This window comes from Mus pahari, chromosome 2 (assembly GCF_900095145.1).
Source record: "Mus pahari chromosome 2, PAHARI_EIJ_v1.1, whole genome shotgun sequence".
Classification (NCBI taxonomy): domain Eukaryota; kingdom Metazoa; phylum Chordata; class Mammalia; order Rodentia; family Muridae; genus Mus; species Mus pahari.
The window spans coordinates 152,204,775-152,224,731 of NC_034591.1; the positions used below are offsets into that span (position 1 = coordinate 152,204,775).

Genomic DNA, 19,957 nt, shown 5'->3' on the forward strand with positions numbered 1-19,957 from the left:
AGGTGCCCTTTTCTGTCACCTGATGCCACACGTTGAAGGATAAAAACAAAATTCCAGCACCTCAGGGCCCACCCAGGACATTTACATGATAAAAAGAAATGACTTAATATAATGGATCCCACTTTTTTTTTTTAAAATAGAGTTGTCTTTCAAAAACTACACAACCTCTAAAGACAGATTAGTAGACATGAGACACACTTCATGTAAATCATTGCTTGTGATTCTAAATTCTTAGTTATTCATGGATAATTCAGACTACTTAGTGTATTCACACACAGAATATATTGCACACTTATTCTAAATATGTGTAAAATACTGTGAGCTAGGTGTGAGTAACAGGACAAGAGGGAGAAATGCACAGAATTACTTAGTTTCCCTAGCTGATTATGGGATGCTATGGGGGAATTGAACTGAGGTCGGGGGTATAGGAGTTGAGATTCACCCCTCTTTTTGAAAACATTAAGTGTCACTTGTAAGTACAAGGGCAAAGGAACGGGGGTTGAGAAGGACCTGAGATAAGAGAGAGGGGGAAACCTGCATATAACTCGTCCTAGGAGACTCTGGAAAGGCTGAGGCGGAGCCTGGTCTAGGGGGCTGCCTAGCAATGGGAAGCGGGCAGGCCCTGGTGGGAGGACCCAAGATCTGCACTTGAGGAGTTCCTTGCTCTGAGAGAGAACATCACTGTTGCTAGGGGGCTGCGGAGCCCGGGCAGCTCCTTCCGCACGCCGACCCCTGCCTCCCGTGGCAACCGCTGTAGCTGTGGCGCAGAGCCTCGCCCACTGCCATCCCCACCCTCTCCATCCTTAGCCATTAAACAACGCCGACTCCAGGCACGTTCTAGCAGGACTCGGGCACAGAAGAGGAGAGCGATCCATCGGAAGCGCAGGAGGACCTGCCAGACGACATGCGGCCGCCCGGAGCCGCCCGGGCGCCCGAGGTCTGAGACTGCCAGCCAGGACTGGTCATTGTAAGCGCCACAGGGACCCGCTGGCGCTGCCGTCCCTCCCGGGTCCCTGGTCGCGCCACGATGGGGCACCTGCCTAGGGGAACGCTCGGGGGCCGCCGCCTGCTACCTCTGCTCGGGCTCTTTGTGCTGCTCAAGGTAGGGGCCCCCAGTCCTCGGAGATGGGGATCCATCCCGCCGTGGGGAGCTACTCGCTCAGGGTGCGGTGACCAGGCGGAGAGCGCCAGCCGCACACGCTTTGTCCTCAGCGCGGTGCCGGGTGGGCTGCGTAGCTGCTGGTGGAAAGATCTGGAAGTTTGAGCCTTCCAGTTGTCGCCCTTTGTACTCTGCTACCTCAGCGATGAGCTTGCGGGATAGGGCTTTCTCAGGCAAAATGAGGGCACTTTTTTTAGTGGTCCCCACTGGCACCCCTGTGCCACTTCACCTTCGCGCCCTCCCCCAGTGAAGCCTCGGTTCGGCTGCTTTGTCTCAGTCAGTTTGCTTTCTGCGGGAATCACACGCAGGGCGCTGAGAGCTCTGGACCAGACGCACCGGCCAGCCGGGGCAAGGGAGAGGGTTCGATTGAATAAGGAATCGGCTCAACTCCCGGGGAGGTCTCTCCCTGTCTTACCCTTCATCCACCTGGGAATGCCTGGTAAAACTCTACACAGTTCCATCTTCTCGTAACAGGATGCTGCCACTGGTTTTTAATGGTGGAATATATGAATTATAAAACTCACCTTTTCCTATCCTCTTTGGAACGTTTGGCTCAAAATTGTACTTTGAGAAAAAAGTGAAAAGGAAAATACTGTTTAAAAAAGAAAAAACAAAATCTTGACCCTTAAAGCATGTTTTTTTTTAAGCTGTTTTCTTGGCATGTGAAGGGAAGTTAGGAATTGGTACCCCTTCAATCCCCGTTCCAAAGGTCTGTTTTCCTTCCGTTTCTAGTCCTTTCTCCCTTCTTGCCCCAGCAACTGAAGGATGGCCACAGGTGATCGGGAGCTATCCTTTCAGCACCATGAGGCTACCTAGCTAGGGGAGGTCAGCCCGTTAATGACTGCAAATGTTTCCATATTAAGGAGTCACTTCTTGCTTATATGCCCATTAATTATGAATGCTCCCTAAGGTTATAGTGAACAGGATTCACGAATTCCAGATAGCATGAGTGCAAAACTATTCTATATTTTCTTCTTGTCTCCCCAGATCGCAGAAAAAAACGTAGTCTCTGGGTCAATAAGGAGCAAGTGAAGTTATGAGCTGTATTGGATATGTGCTCAATATTTAAGTCATCAGGCATTATTTTATTTTAAAATCTTATAAATATTAAATTCAGTTGCACGTCTCACCTGCTTCTCTGTTAGTTTTTTATAATTAATTTTTCTAACCGTTTGCCAGACTTGGCAACAACTAAGATGTCTAGGTAACACTCTTTGAGAACTTAGGATGAAAAAGTGGAGGTACGTGTTTTACCGAGTATAGCAGAGACGTGTGATTGTTTGTGTGTGTGTGTGTGATTGTTTGTGTGTGTGTGTGTGTGTGTGTGTGGTGTGTGTGTGCGCACATGTGTGTGCTTGTATGTGTGTGTGTGTGTGTGTGAGATCTGACATATATTTAGCCTTTGGAATAACTTCAGGTTTTTGTTTCATAGTAGATGATAATTCTAGAAATGAGAATATTTAGCTTAAGAGAAAAAAAATACAATGTTAAAGTTAAAATGCAAAGAAAAATGTGTCAGAAGTTTGAACTCAAAACATGATAATAGACTAAAAATTCATGAGGGATAACATGATGGTATTTTAGTGATTGCAACAGACTTTCACTCTCTTTAATATAATATGTGTATTTCTCAACATTTGCTAGCAAATGCCTATTATGATAAGCTATACACCATAGCCCATACATTGAAATATCATTTAAAGTATTACACTAATGAGAAAAATAATGTTGCAAGGGAAGTTATTAATATTTACTGTATGGAAGGATAGCATTGTTTCACTTTAGTATAAAGTATGCAAGAAAGAGAAAAACTACAAATTGAAAAGCCACTAAGCCTCAATCTTCAAAGCATTTTCACACATGCCCGTTGATTGAATCACACTTCCTTACAGTTAAGAAGAGATGTTCAAAGTGCTAAATTAGGAATATAGTATAATATCGTACATCTTGTGGTTAGTATATTATTTGGCACTTTAGGCATACAGTATAATTTCTTTATAATTTTGAGGCTTTTAATTCAAACTACTGAACAAGCAACCAGCAAAATAGATATAACCACACATATGGTAGCATGAACCTCAAAACTATCCATTATTAAATGTCAAGTAGTCTACAAAATCCCAATGGTGCAACCTAAAATGGTCCATGGGCATAAGACAAATCATTTTCCCATCTCCTATAAAAATATCCATATCTTTATTTTTGACAAGCATTTATTAATGTTCATATTTATATTCTCTATATTTGCAAGAATTTCTAAAGAATGTAAGTCAAATATTCCAACTGTGAAGCTTGATTTTCAATTTCATATTTTCTATAATTTAGGTGGATATATATGCTGTGGCGAGATGGGGATGTGTATGATATTCGGGTTATAATCAATTTCACCAAGAGAACCTGGAAGGGGCAGAATGCTCAAGGCTTCGTACATCGTTGCTCGTGCATGTTTTAGTTATAGACCCATTTAACAAGGTAGTTCAGGTTGTCTGAGTCAGTCATTGCGCTTCATGAGGCGAGGTCTGCATGAGGTGATGTGACCTACACCCAGTACTGGTCACAGGATGCTTAGTATTGTATGTTGATGTTTATGGTAAGCAAGTATGTAGAACTAGATATAAAAATATCAAAGCTCTGTTATCAATTAAGAGCCTTCTAGTCTCAAGTCTTCTGTCTATAGATCAAGTGAAAGGCTTATCTAGTAATACCTCCCTCTTGTATGTCTTCCCACAATTCCTGCTGCAAACACCACCACATCACATTTTTACTGCCTTTCCTGAAAATGGCTTCCTATATCATCCACTCAGTCAATACCAGTGCCTTGTCCACTAAGATGCAAGCTGCAGACTATGACCTCATCGGAATCTGAAGTTTGTCTTCCGTGAAGTGTTGCTTACTAATGGTCAATGGAAGCTCCCCAGTTCATTGGTAGACTTGGCATGAGTCCCTTATTCCTTGGTTATCCTGTCTATATTTTCATATTTCTGCTCTTGCTTTAGATGTCACCAGAGATCATTAACTTTGAAAGGGGCTTTTAAACATCTTTTAAACATGTGTTTAATATCTTGAGTGTTATGATATTGGCCATTTAACTCTTACTCAGGATAAATAACTGTTGTTCATGGTCTTCATGACTTTCTCTGAGGTCTGTCTGTCTGTCTGTCTGTCTCTGTCTCTCTCATGCACACTCTGCGCCTCTCATTGTCCCATGGAAATTCTATCTTGAGTGTTCTGTGGATGGTTCACTGCCTCTGTGTTTGCAAGTGATGGGTGCTGAGTCTTCCCACTGTGAGCACATTTCTGCTTTAGATCTTTATGGTGTAAAGAACTACCGTTGTATGACATAGAAAATGCACACTATCCCTCTGCCTAAACTGTAGACTAACTGCAGGGTCTCTATGTGTTATGTAAGTTTGTGTGCAATGTGTGTACATGTGACAGATGCAGGGACAAGAGGTTGATATCAGGCACCTCCCCTGTCACCCTCCATCCATCCATTATGTTTTTGAGACAAGATCTCTCACGGGAACTTGAACTCAGTGTTCAAGATAGACCACTGGCCAGAGCGCTTTGGGGAGCACTTGTGAGGTTACAAGTGTGCTTTCACTAATGGCTTTTTACACAGGTGGTGGGGATCTGAACTCCTGTCTTCATGTTTACACAGCAAGCACTTTCACCACTGTGTCAGCTGCCCTGCCCTTAACCAACCTGAGTCTTGAGAGTTTGAAAAGGATCTTTGCGTTGGAAGCATTACTGTGGTTAGTGGTAGTGGGGCAAAATAGGGAGCTCAACAGCGATGACTACTGAAGTCTGGTCTCCTTTCCTCTGTTTAATGAGTCCAGATGCCTGAATCCATTGATGCTCCATTCTCATATGCGTAGGCCAGCACAAAGACGAGCTCCACCACACAGTGTGTGATGGTCCTCATCTAATGAACATTTATACCTCATCTAGTATGGTATAAATACTTTGGAAATAAAGTTTTATCTCATAACTGTTGTCTTTCCCTGTGTGCTAGCATCTGGCATTAGAAGTGTGACAACAACTTAATAAACTGGATAACAGTTTTCTCCACTATATAAATATCTTCTAAGCATTCTGAGATATTATAATAATTGACTTGTGAACATGTCTATATAAGGAAAACCTGAAGAACTATCAGTTAAATCATCATAATTATAATGTAGTCACCACACTATAAATAGTAAACCTTTATCAATCCCATACTAATATATTATTAAAATCACAAATCAAAACACAAGCATGTTATTTTTTTTAAACAAAAAATAGATATCCTCAATAACACATTTGTTTATTCATCAATGTTTCTTAAGTGGTTACTTGATTTTTACTGGTTAAACAGCAGTAATTGGGGCCTGGAGAAGTGATTGGGTGAATAACAGTGCTTACTGTTCTTGCAAAAGACCCAGGTTAAGTTCCCAACCCACAAGATAGCTCAGAAACATCTGTAAATCCAGTTTCAGAGGATCTTACGCCCTCTTCTGGCCACACAGGTACTGCATAACTATGGTACACACACAGACACACACATGCAGAAAAAACACTTGTTTACATAAAATAAAATTAAAAACTTTAAAAATTAATTTAAAAAAAAAACCGTGGGGTTGGGGATTTAGCTCAGTGGTAGAGCGCTTGCCTAGCAAGCGCAAGGCCCTGGGTTCGGTCCTCAGCTCTGAAAAAAAAAAAAAAAAAAAGACAAAAAATGTAAAGAGCAGAGACAAGCAGGCATGATCATAATCCCAGCACTTGGAAGATACAATTGAGAGTGCAAGGTCACAGTTCGTTGTAGAGCAAGATAACCAGGGTTTTAAAAAAAAGGACAAAACAAAGAAACCCCTGTAGCCACTGAAACTGGGGACGGCGCTGCATATCTGATAACCTAGCACTCAGAGGCTGAAGCAGGACGATTTGAAGCTCAAGGCTACCTCTGCTCACAGTAAGATGGAATCCTTTCTCAAAAAGGCAAGTCACAATTGACGTGCTTAAGGGCAAATGGTTCCTATAAAAGCTAGTGTGTGTGTGTGTGTGTGTGTGTGTGTGTGTGTGTGTGTGTGTGTGTGCCATATCACCACTCCCCATGATCTCTACCATCCCCACTGCGTCAATATTTCTGTATTCTTAGCGGTAGGAGACCCTCTGATGCTTGTTGAGAACGCTGCGTCTAGCGGGTCCTTTTCAACCTACTCTGTTGGTAGTTCCTATGGAGGGATTTAATCCTGGGTCATTACCCAGTCACTTAAACAACTCTTCTATGGTACCCGTTGATCTCAGCTCTTTCTGCTTAAATAAGGGAAGGAGAACTTCGTATCTCACTAGTGTCAATTGATTCAAGAAGCCAAAGCCTGGAGAATATGGTGCCCTGTGGTTTAAATGTAAAATATCCCCCATTGGATTGATTTTGAACACTTGGCTCCCAGCTGTTAGCACTGTTCTGAAAGGCTGAGGAACTTTAGGAGGTGGAGTCTCACTGGAGGAAGTGGGTTCCCGGAATTTTATAGGCTGGCCCCACTTCCGGCTGCTTCTCTGCTGCTTCCTGGATGTAGTGTGAATGGCTGTCTTGTGATTTCGCCTTCTCTGCCATGACGGGATTGAAGCCCTTCTTAAACTGTCATCCAAAATACACACCTCTTTCCTTAAACTGCTTCTTTACTGCAGCCTGGTCTAAGTAGAGGAACTAAGAATGTGAACAGGTTCAGAGATGCAGCTAACACAACAAAGGCTCTCCTCTGTTCTCTGGTGCTATTGATTCCAGAAGGTTCCATATGGTTTCTGTGAGCCATTGAGGAAAGTATGTGAAAACACAAACTATAATTACAGTAACAACAAAATACAACTTTATAAAAAAACCTTTCGTGTAATCTACAGCCACTGTTGTTTTGTTTTGTTTTCTATATGTGCTCCAGAGCTCCACACACAAAAAAAAACCAACCCTCACCCCCTTTCCAAACAGAGTCCTCAACGCTAGAGGAACAACAATGATGTGCACACGTTTCTCAGCTATTTCAGCATCTAATTCTACAGTGAAGGATCTTTTCTTTCCTGGGGTTTTCTAGAGACTAACAGACAACTCAACTCTTCTCTCTTCTGTGTCATAGAACAGAAGAAACAGATCTTGAAGCAAGGTTGAAGACCACTCTTGATAAATGGTTTTTCTTTCCTTTCTGTCAGCAGTTGAGACGATAGGAAACATGATACTTGTGTGGAAAATATTTCACAAAGAGAGAACCAAAAACAGGTAGACCACCACCACCATCTCTTTGTGCAAATATCCGCGTTACCTAAAAGTTCTACCTATCTATTTTGTGTGCACTTCTGGAGTCCGAGGACAACTTGCTGGAGAAAGTTTGTTCCTTCACTACGTGGGTCCCAGGGATTGGATTCAGGCAGTCAGCCTTGGTGGCAAGTGCCTTTGCTCACTCAGACACTTCACAGACCACATGCTATTCTTACAAAGCTTTTCCCAAAGAAGAGCGAAGTACCATTCACTTCCCAGAGAAAACTGTCCCTATCTTAAAGTAAATGATACATCAAAGACACCTATCTTTGCACTAGTAATTTGTGAACCTTTACTCATGAATCTAAAAAGAAAGAATATATATATATCCTTCTCTCTGTGTGTACTATTTCATTCAATTCTCCTAAAACAACTGAGACGTTCATTTTGTTCTATCCCCCCACCCCTGAAAACCAGATCACTTGACTTGTTTATGGATGAGAATATGGTAAACCCACTGTGCTCCTGTTTCTGATCTTTCACTAACAAGCCCCCTGTCAGCTTAATTTTCTTTGCTGTTTAGTTTTCCTGACAGAGCTGCCTATGCACTGTTGCTGCTGCTGCTGTTGTTGTTTTTGTTGTTGTTGTTCAGTCTTTTCCCAGAACCAAAGTGGGAGCACTGGGAAATAACCTCCCCTCTTCAGTATGAAATCTGTCATTTGGATTCTAGGACAGCGATTTATTGTCCAGTTACATTCAGTCAATCACTTACTGATCATCTATTAGGTGCCAAGAATTGACAAATGCTGCAGGCAAAGAGTGGCTGACCGTCACTTGTGTCTTTGCAATGGCATGATGGGGACATAGACACAGAGACAGAAAAATGTCACACAATGTAGTTAGATGTGTGTTCACACAGAGGACATGTAAGATAGCAAAGGCACATAAGCATCTAGTGGTTGAAGCTTAAACGTGAGCCACACCCTGAAGCATAGACATTTTCTTTTTCAATGTAAACAGCAGGCACAAGACACTAATTGAATTAATGTTGTCATCATTAAAATCTTAGCATATAGCTTAACAAACAATAATTAAAATTTCAAGCAGCTGAAATACAAAACCATGTTTAAAGAATATACTCATTTGTGTATGCTCACTTTAAATAATCCTGTAGCAGACTGGTTTATATGAACAGTCTATTATTGCATTGTTATTGTGCTAAACTCTGGTTAGCTCTAATGGTTTTCTATAACTTTAATTTCATTTTTGCTTGTTGGACAAGCATAACCAGAATTAGAGAGAAACTGTAATTAAATTACGTGTGCTTTCACATTCATGGCTGGAAGCAATGCTTCCCATCCCTCCATGAAGTTCTGAGAAGAAATTCCATCTAAAGACCCGGCCACAGAGCTTAGCAGGTAAAGGTACTTGTTGTCCACTACAATGGCCCAAGGTTAATGCTAGAACCCACATGGCAGAAGGGAAGGATTCTGGGAAGTTACCCTCCAAGGAACATACATGTCTCATGGTACACATGCACTCTTCCATGCACACAAAAATAAATGAATGTAAAAAAAAAATTGTATCTACAAAGTTAAAAAGTAAGAGCTGAGACAAATGGATGGACCATGCAGAGACTACCCCACCCGGAGGTGCATCCCATAATCAGCCACCAAACGCAGATAGTATAGCATATGCCAGAAAGATATTGCTGAAAGGACCCTGATATAGCTGTCTCTTATGAGGCTATGCCAGTGCCTGGCAAACATAGAAGTGGATGCTCACAGTCAGCTATTGGATGGAACACAGGGTCCCCATTGGAGGAGCTAGAGAAAGTACCCAAGGAGCTGAAGGGGTCTGCAACTTTATAGGTGGAACAACAATAAGAACTAACCATTAACCCCAGAGCTCGTGTCTCTAGCTGCATATGTAGCAGAAGATGGCCTAACCGGCCATCATTGGGAGGAGAGGCCCTTGGTCTTGCAAAGATTATATGCTCCAGTACAGGGGAACACCAGGGCCAAGAAGTGGGATTGGTTGGTTAGGAGAGCAGGGGGGGAGGGGGAGAGCATAGGGGACTTTCAAGATAGCATTTGAAATGTAAATGAAGTAAATACCTAATAAAAATGGGAAAAAAGAAATTATTGTTTTAAATAAATTTTAATTTAATTTATATATTAATTAATTTTAAAAAAAGCAATAAATTAAAAAGGTTTTAATAAATGGTTTTCATTAAATTTAGTAATATTTACTCATGATCTTCTAGAAGCTTCTAAGAATATTTATATAAGCATTGTATGTTCCTGAAGCAGCATCATTGGCTCCTTGTCGTATGCTATCTTTTTCTAAGACTAGCTAGGAGTTTCCAATTTAAGTCAATTTGTTGGTTCATAAAAAAGCTATTTTAGTATGATGCTCAGGGATATCTACTTAATTTGACAATATATTGAAAACTGAAGTTTACAAATACAAAGCAAGAATGTAATGGTGGACTGGAGATGAGACACACATCTTATAACCAAGTTCCCTGGTGGTTTAACTGAGGAGGAAAAGGCTGTCCTTAGTTTTGGTAGCTCCATGGTCGAAGAATAAAGCGGCATAAAAGGGAAAGTGAGCTGGGTACCTTTTGCTTCTGACTGACGTTGACTCAGTGTGACTGACCATCTCACACTTTTGCCATGGTGACTTCCCCACAACTATGGGCCATAACCTCAAACTGAGAACCAAAAGAAACTTTCCCTTTCGGTTGGCTCAGTTGTAAGAGCACTTGCTGTTCTTGCTGGGGACTGAGGTCTGGTTCCCAGCACCCATATGGTGGCTCATTAATGTCTGTTACTCTCTGGTTCTGGGGATCCAGTACCCTCTTCTGGCCTCTAGGGGAAATTCATGCACTTGGTACACATACATGCAGGCAAACTATTAATACATGCAAAAAGGATTCCTTAGGAAGGAAGGAAGGAAGGAAGGAAGGAAGGAAGGAAGGAAGGAAGGAAGGAAGGAAGGAAGGAAGGAAGGAAAGAAAGAGAGAAAAGGAACTCTTCCCTTGTTGTTCTCTGACAAGTCTTCTGACACAGTAAAAACAACGAGTGAAAGGTGTGTTCTTGCCCCAAAGGAAGGATAAGCATGACATTTACAATTGTTTCTAGTCAATGCCTGTTATTTGGCTGTACTCAAAATTCTTAATATTTATTTAAGACAGAGCCTTTTAGCCAAATTTGATCTGTAGCTGAAGATGACCTTAAACTCCAGGTTCTCCTGCCTCTTTGGGGAAACACATGATCACAAACGACTTCCAATTCCTAACTCTTAAGTTTATGATCAAGGAAGACTGGCTGTGGTGTCATGTCCCTTTGATCCAGCACTGGACTGGGGTCTGGAAGCAAGGCAGGAGGGTCACAATTTTCAGAATACATCATGAGATCCTTAAAAAGACAAAAACCAAACAAAACCACAGATAGAAACAGAAATTAAGTCTATACCCTGTGACGTGTCTTTAAATATTGAGTTATGTGGTTCTCCCCTTAAAGGTATAAAAGAAAACCAGGCATTTTGGATTAAAATGCACTGATACAAACCATTATTTACACTTAAATGTAGTGCCAAGATGTGACCAAACTTATTGTGCATTGTGCTGGGGAATTTCCCTCTGCAGTCTTCCTTAACCAAATTATACTTTTTAATTAGTCTCTCGCAAATGGCTACAGGCTTCCTCAAAGTGGTTAGTCTCCAGGGATTTGCAATATGGAAATGCTGGTATGCAAAAGCTTCTCACTAAAGCAACTGCAAGAGTTTAGAATGAAATACTTTGGACTTTAAAAAACTGAGCTTAAGCACTTGTGAAGTCGTTGTTATCCTTGTGGCTTTTAATTATCAAAATCTGCTAAAGCTCAGCTACCATTCAGGTTATCTGGGGCTGAATTCTTGGATTTATATTTTGTGCATTTGGAACTCAAAAAGCCTTCAGGGTCTTTAAAGCTATGTTCACCCGTGTACTATTACCCGGATTGCTTCACCTCCTTGACCAGGAGAATGTAGGAAGACTCTTTCTATTGAAATTCTTGTCGCTATGCTGATGTCTCCAGTCAGCCTTCTTGATAGTCTTTCACAGATCTGAAGAGGGGAATTCTTGGCTTGCAATATTCAAGAACTCCTGAATCAGAAGTGTATCAATAGTCACAAAAATTATATATCAATATATTAAGAACTCAAAGTAGACACTATAACGAAAACATCACAGCAACTGACAGAAAAGGAAAAAAGCTTATTCCTAAACAGTTCATTTCAAAATCACTACCCTCTGGAGATATGAATTCTAAACGTGTTCCCTAAGTCTATGCTATATACATATACATATATATATTAAACTGCCCTAACATGTGTGTTGTTCTCACTAAAATGTATTATATTTTTTCAAGGTCTTTATTTTTTAGCCTTCTAAAATTTGTTACATTAAGCCATAAGACCAGGAGTCAATTGTAGAAGATTCACATATGTATTTACATTAAATAAGGGTATCTATTATCATAGCTATTGATCATATGCATGAGATGTGGATCATGGATTTGGAGAGTAAGGTGACCACCCGTCAGAGAGTGCTGTCAGTGAATGTGAGTAGTCAAAATCCAAATCGCTAGCAAAGCTTTCCAGTGGTATAGAGACATGATTTTATTTCCCATTTTTCTATACCAAATCCCATCACAGGAAACTAAAGAGCATAGACTGTCTACTGGGGAAAAAAAGTAAAGATTTTTGACTTGAATTCCGGCTGTGCTCTGTGCTAGCTGAATGCCGTTTAGCAGTGTCCTCCCCTCTTGACGGAAGAAAAGCTGAGGTGGCTGTGTGTGTTACTGTCCCTTCAGTTCCTAGCCTGTATCCCCTGAGTCTACCCTCTGAGGGAACTTCTTCCCACAAAAGAATGGGTGACACTCTTACTTGACCTTGTGCCCTGGACAGAGTGATTGTCCTAAAGTTGAGCAGCTGGTCCCAGCTAAGCTCACTCTGGGCCTGTAGTTTTGGGGATGGGCCGAAGCTAGAATACTCAGGACCTATTAGGCTCATGACAGTTTGCAAAGTAGTCATGGGCTTGGCTCTTTGGCATGAGCTCAGTTCCACCCTCAACCATCAAACTGACAGGGAGAATCATTTTGTATAAGAGAAGAATCAGGCAGGGCAAGAAGAAACTTGAGTAAGACATCCTTCATTACAAGAAGATGGGTCTAATCCTCAGACTCTACGGGGTCAGGCCACAGGTGTAGAGAACAGCCTCAGAGCAGCAGCCCACTGAAATCCAGCCTCATTGTACCTGAGCAGGCACAGGATTGATGTCTCAGCGTCATAGAGGAAGCAGAACCACGATGATTACATAATTTGTCATACCAGCTGGGGCAAAGATCATTATGCTGTGACAATCAACACAAATTGACATGTTCTGGGGAAAACCAGGGCGGATGGATCCCTCCCTGAGCATAGCAACAGACATCATTTTACACACTATACTGTCACCGTCTCCTGACCCTTCTCACCCAATTCTGAAACCTTTATCCTAAACACCAACTAACATATTAGAGGCTTGAGAGTTACCCAAATAAATTAAATCCCGCCCCTGGGGGATTTGTGCTAGCCAGACATGGATGTCAATTGCAATGTCCTCCTCGATGGGAGTGGTTAGGACCTGAGGCACATCCATGAGGCAATGAGGACACAGTGACCTCACCTCAATACGAGTATGCTGAGCAAAGAAGCAACCTTAAACCTGGCATTCTGTATGGTCATATTTATGTAATATTCTTGAAAGAGCACAGTCATGGAGGTGGGGAATTGAATCCTGTTTACCAAGGATTGGGGGTTGGGGAACATGAGAAGAGGGTGTACCTATCCGTAAAGGGGCAGCCTGAGGAAGCCTTGTTACATGGGTGCAGTTTTCTTTTTATTGTCGTGGTAGTTTCCTTGAACCATACACAGTTGTGAGATCTTGACATCTCAGCACGCCCACACTCCAACATGTACATTTGCATAAGTGCACCCCTGAACCCCAGCATGTATATTTCCACGAGTGTGTGCAACTGGTGAAGTCAGAATGATTGTTTTGTAGTTTGGGTGTTTCCTTATTTTGATCGGCAACATTGTTACCGCTGGAGGAGGTGAGCTGAAGGGTATGCGGCCCTTTTCATTCTATTTATTTGCAACTTGTGTATGCATAGAGGGGACTGTGTGTGTTTGTGTGTACACGTGAGTGTGCAAGTCTGCTCACCCATGTGTAGCAGCAGGGGAGAGATTAACTCTGGTATCTTTCTCTATCACACTCTTCTTTATTTTTTGAGACAGGGTCTCTCACTCAACCTGGAACTTACCATTTAGGCTGGGCTAGCCAACCTTGTCCGCTTGCGTTCACTCCCGGCCCTGCAATGCTAGAGTCACAGAGGTAGCGTCCACACTGTTCAGCTTTTACTCACTGAGCATTGCCCCAGTCATTGTTTTCAACTTATAGAAGTCCATAATTATTTCCAGGATAATTTTAGTGCTTTTGTTGTTTAGCTAGTTGAATTTTTATTGTGTCTGTCAGTCTGCTAAATATTTTAACTTACTAGCTGACAGACATAGTCTCTTGTCTATAGCAACTCAGAAATAAAATAATTACATTCATAGGGAAAGTGAGTATATCTGAATAAATGCATATTATGTTAGGAAAATATATGCAAAGTAGGAAAGGACTATAACACAAAGTACTATTAGCCAGCAGACTCAAACTTATTTTGAAGCAGTGCACATTTAACTGCACTTTACAAGACTTGACTTGCAAATCCTTAAAACATCTAAGAGTTAAAAACATTTCTAATACTAACATCAACAATGATGACACACCTCAGAGATTTCAGAGAATCAGATGAAAGTGAAGTCATGAAGTCACCCTGGTGGGAAATAACCAGAATCAATGATTGATTGACAAAGAATAGGCTTTTCTTCTAGGGGATTATGTTAGAGCACATCATGAATTGTGTAAAATAAATCTGAATGAAATATATTGTGTAAGATGAGTTTTCAAACTCTGGGTAAAATGTGGGGTGGTTGGAAGAGTATTGAAGGAGAATATATGCCTAGGTCAACCGTTCATTCTTAAATGTATTCAGGTTCTCCTGTAAGGAGGAGACTGTGCTCATTCTTAAGGTCATGAAACAAGTTGTGTTGTCATAAAATCTGTAACGTCAACACAGAGAAGCTTAAGGGACGGTGTATGAGAATACTGTAAAAAAGTAGCCAATTAGCCTGCAGATGAAGGAGACAAGAATGCACACTAATAAAGACCAGGGCATAGGGGTTGAAGGAGCGTTTGTTTTGATACAGAAATAAAAGCTCAGGTGAGTCCTGTTCAATAGATTTGATAGAGATTAAGTCAAGGAAGATCTCTGAGATTGGAGGAACAGAGAAAAATCAATAAGCACATCTTTAGGGAAAGAAGAGTGTTAAAGTAAATGCAGAATAATGTAGGAAATACACAAAACCCAAGGGCCTCAATAAAACATTATCAGTGACAAATTCAGGTCTATGATGAGGCCAGTTGTAGACTGAACTGTACTCTCACTAGATTAATCCGGGGTGAGAAGATTCATCTAGGTTTAAGAGGCTTGAACAAGACGTGGATGGGGTTCAAGCCCTGAACAGGGAGTGTAGTGTCTGTGCTCCACACTGACTCTGTGCTACAGCTACACACACACACACACACACACACACACACATTAAGATGCACTTTGGCTCTTCAGTGGCATGCACGAAAAATTATCATACCTCATTTTAGCTTTAATTGCTTTTATAATTCTGAATTTGCTGTTAAATGCAAATGCTTAATTCTAAATGCGCACTCTCTGTCTTAATTAGATAAAATAATCCTCTGTTGCTTGGGTAGTTCAGTAAATTAGTCCCTCGACTAAAACTCTCCTGGATCCTGTTGTTTATACGTTAATCTGTAGCCACTTGTACAGGCAAATGGGAAATAAATGTTTTTTTTTTTTCAGACTTATGTTGTAACTGTTGGCATGCTTTCAAATTTGTTTCCTTTGGATGTGACTAAAAATTACTCTTGTGACCATAATAATTATAATTTGTGTTAATGTAGTCTTATAATTGTGGAATTTCCTTTCCAGGGTTTTTCTTTATTTAAAGCTATGAGTTAAAAGTATATGCTGGTGGCCCCAGGCAAATAGAGAATACAAGCGGTACTACTGCGCAGCCAAACCTCTCTGTCTGTGGGTTTCCACATCTGCGGGCTTGTCCAACTTCAAGTTGGAAGTATCCAGAATGTTATGTCTCCACTGACCACGTACAGGCACTTTTTTCTATTACTAATCCAGAAGAAATTCAGTACAGCAACTATGCAGTATTTACACCACAGCATCTGTTATAAATAAGCAAGGGATTACTTAAAATATATGGAAGGTTGTACCTAGATTATGCCATTTAGAGATTCTACCATTTACAGATTCCGATACCACTAGGGGGTCCATGGACCAATCCTGTGGGAAATCAAGAACCAGATGTAGACACAAATACTAACTCAAAGAGCGAGGTTCTGCAGATGGGGTCACATCACCTGTCCCAAGGGAACGGAGCAGCGCGAGTACTAAGCAGGGATCAGGTCGCTCCTTTCCAGTTTCCATGCCTTACTCACAGTGATGGAGATGGTCCCCGTGACACTGTTGCCTAGTACGAAGGACTTCTGTGCTATTGTCCACAAACGATTTCATCCCATCCTTGCATAGCTTTCTACATCATTATCACTATTTCAGTAATGCAGAAACTGAGTTACAGAGATGTTCCGAAGGAGCAATAAAGAACCCCTGCTCGATGCATGGTATAGCTAGATACAGTAACTCAGGTACTACATACTTGGTCTGATGTGGTTTTCACTTCCCATTCACTAGCTTACCACCCCTCCCTCTCCCCTGCCCTTTCCTCTCCCTCTCTCCTCCCTCTCCCTCCCCTCCTCCTACTTGAGACTCCTGTGACTGAATCTACTCTTAAGTCCTTTTGTGAGGACTGACATTTGGATAGAAATCCAACAAGGGTTCTTCCTGATAACAGTTCTTGATCATCCAAAACTTCCCTGTGTCTTTTAACCTAATCTTTGCCCGCCGATGTGTCAGTCACTTGCTTCCAGACCACAGCCTGCTGTCAGGCTCTGTGAGCTCATAAACATCAGGCTGATGCTTCCATGTATCATGTCCTGGCACTCGGTGCAGGTAATGCTTCTCCACTCTGTTGGAGAATTACACAGAACTGCAGTTCACTGGGGAGAAAGGTGACTGCTCTCAAGGCGTGTACATTCACACCTTCTACAGCCCCAGACACGGCATGCAGGTAGACCAGAGACACTGAGGCTTCTTGGCTTTGTGTGATGCTTACCCATAAAACATGCCTATCCCTTTAAGAAAGGACAACAACAGCTTTTACACTAATGTCTTCCTTTTGATTGCATTAGGTTTGCAAATTAAACCGATTAATGGTGGCATTCGGTGAAGCTCTCAGCTCTTCTGTTTAATACTCTTATCTGACAACGTGTAAATAGAAGACATAATTAATTACTCACGACTTGCATGTCAAGTTGAATAAAAAATCACATCCCCGGGAGGCCCGTTATTACATATCTGACTGTTCTGTGAAATTGGTTTTGCAAGGAGAAGGCATACCTGCAGATAAGGGTTTTGTTTGTTTTCCTATCCATTTTATTTAATTTATTAGAGTGTCTTTAAAAAGATGTGGAAGAAAAACATGACCTGCCAAAATAGCTTGAAAAAGCTCATTGTATTTGCCCTGAAATGGTTATTTTCAAAAATTATGTTTTTCAGTTTTTATCAGTGGGATCATAAACTCCGTATCTGAGAGTTTTTTAAGTGATGATGACTTTTTACAAAATGAGCCCTCAGAAGGTGACTGCTCCCTCTTTAGAATATGCCCAGACACTGGTATCATCAGCCAATCATGCTACGCCATATCATCTCCATACATGGTCTCAGCCTCCAACTGGAAAGTGTGTGAGAGTCTAAGGAGAAGGGGGAGGGGCCACTGTCTTCATCAAGTCTTCCATCTTATCTGTCTAGAGTTGAGCTGAATGAAATGAGGTCCCTGCTTTAACTGGAACATTCCACGGTTCATATTTAGCTCTCAATCTGTTCTATGGTAATTTCTGAGGGAGCGGACTGTGTCTGACAGAAAGCTGTGCTGCCGTGAGAGGTGGCCCTGCTCTTGTCAGTCCTGATCACTCTAAAGTCTTGTCTAGGAAGAATTTTTGAATGCGTCTTCCTTGTGATAAAGATTTAATAAAATTAGTATTTGCCTCAGGTCAGGTAAGCTGACAGAGTTGTCAAAGCAAGGCCACCAAGAAGAGCTCACTTGCCTCCCGTCACTCAGCCACATCGCCTCTCTGGGGTGGGGGGAAGACTTCCTCACTTCCATCTCATGGGAGCACTGTGAAGTCTAAATGAGGTAACCTGTGAACATGCTTTGTAAACTGTAAAGCGCCATTTAAGGACATTACCCTATTAAAGATGACGACACAGTCTGCTTCATTTACCTTAGTACAGCTTTTCCTTCTTTCCCTGATTCTCGGTGTGGATTTGCATGTGTGTCCTGGAAATCTTCCATTAAAACTCAAGTACCTTCCTTTTATAAAGTAAAGTTGGCCAGACCTGAATTGCTGTGGGTCACGTGCACTCACAGCTTAATTATGCAAGTGGAATTCCCTGTTGTCTAAATTTCCTGAGAGGTTTCTAGAAGATGGCAAATACCTTCATGTCAGCTCCATCATTAATCTGTTGATCAAACCCCTAATAAATATGTGTGTGCATCCTGGTACGCATGGTATGAATGACCAATGTTCTTACTTTTAGGTCTATGTTGATGGTCCATAGGTATCTGCCTTATGCTATAGGCAACTATCACTCACTCATTCTTCCTCGAAATACATGTTTAGGACCAATTATATGACCAACACAGTTCTTATCCCTGTCTTCTGGGCTTCGTAAGGGAATTTGTGGTTATAACGCTAACCCCAACTACAGAGCAGCTGGGCTCGCAGCATATCCTACACCTTGCTCTATTTCCTATAAAGATCTCTATTATGGGATTCCTTTTTTCTTTTTAATAATGCTTTAAAGAAAAGATGTATTTATTGTATGTCTGTGAGTACTCAGTACCCTGTCACTTTCTTCAGACGCACCAGAAGAGGGCTTCGGATCCCATTCCAGATGGTTGTGAGCCACCATGTGGTTGCTGGGAATTGAACTCAGGACCTCTGGAAAAGCAATAAGTGCTCTTAACCGCTTAGCCATCTCTCCAGACTCCCCCCTTCCGTTATGGGGATCTTAATGTCCCATGGGATATTGTCCTGAAATCCCATTTCTCTTGGACATCACTTCCGCCCTTCTGGGCTCTACATTCTGGATATTAATTTTACCCACTTCAGGGACTTTGCCCATGCTCTCAAAAATTTATCCTCCTCTTGAGAAATGAAGACTTTTTTTTTCTGGGCCAAGCTTGTGCCTTATGTTTTGATTCTCTCCTTGGAACTTGTCAGTTTTAAGTCAATCAATGTCATTTCTGTCATAGCGATTTTTCAGGCATGTCTGAATTCCCCGTAGACATGAGCTAGGCTCTCCTTCTCCAACCCCACCCTAACACATTAACAGTTGAAAAATTGCTTGTCTAACTGTATTTTCCTCTCATTCACCTTGGCTGTTTCCCAGTAGATGTGAATAAACCGGCAGACTAAGCATAGGCCTGGCAGAATGCAGACAGATGTGCAAGAGGGTGTTGGGTTGAAGATGATTATCCAACAATACAATCACAACAAGGACAACCAAACACCCATGGAAAACACATTATTTTCTGCCTTTTGTGAAAGTGTGTCATCTTAATTCAACATGAATCTGAATGCAAGGTCAAAAATGCATTTATACTGAGCCTCATCCATTCAATTCCAGAGCAATTCAGCCATTACATAGTTCTGAAAAACGTACATGCACGTATATTTGAGCATCAAAATCAGAATTGATGGAGGACACAAAATTGGGTGGGAAGGAAAAAGGGGCGCTCTGGGGGGGGGCGACAAAGGTGGTCCAAACAAATTGTAGAAAATTCTTGAAGAATTAGTTAGCAAAAGATACAGAGTTGGGAGGGGGAAAGAGTGGATCTTTGAGGAATTAGGGGGAAGAGTGAGGCTTAGATATGATTAAAAATGTGCCAGGCAGTGGTGGCGCATGCCTTTAATCCCAGCTCTTGGGAGGCAGAGGCAGGCGGATTTCTGAGTTCGAGGCCAGCCTGGTCTACAAAGTGAGTTCCAGGACAGCCAGGGATACAGAGAGAAACCCCGTGTCAAAAAACAAAAACAAAACAAAAAAAATGCATTGCATATGCATATGGAATTCTCAAGACACCAATAAAAGTATTCTATGGGGAACAAAGGAAATGCTAGATTAGAGAGAAACTATTTGCCTCAAAAGGTGACCACTGAACATGAATTAAAATGCAGACACTTTAAAAATAAGCTTCACTATTCATATGAACACATCCAGTGT

The 19,957-nt window shown here is 41.6% G+C and overlaps 1 protein-coding gene across 3 annotated transcripts in view; it reads left to right on the top strand.

The window, feature by feature from the left end:
* Positions 1-647: 647 nt before the first annotated feature.
* Ptpro (protein tyrosine phosphatase receptor type O) overlaps positions 648-19,957 on the top strand; it is a 208,424-nt gene continuing 189,114 nt past the window's right edge. For all 3 annotated transcript variants that reach the window (XM_029534785.1, XM_029534791.1, XM_021190314.2), the window contains exon 1: positions 648-1,102. In XM_029534785.1, coding sequence (XP_029390645.1) covers positions 1,028-1,102 — 75 coding nt within the window. In that variant the 5' untranslated portion in view covers positions 648-1,027. The remainder of the gene's footprint in view (positions 1,103-19,957) is intronic.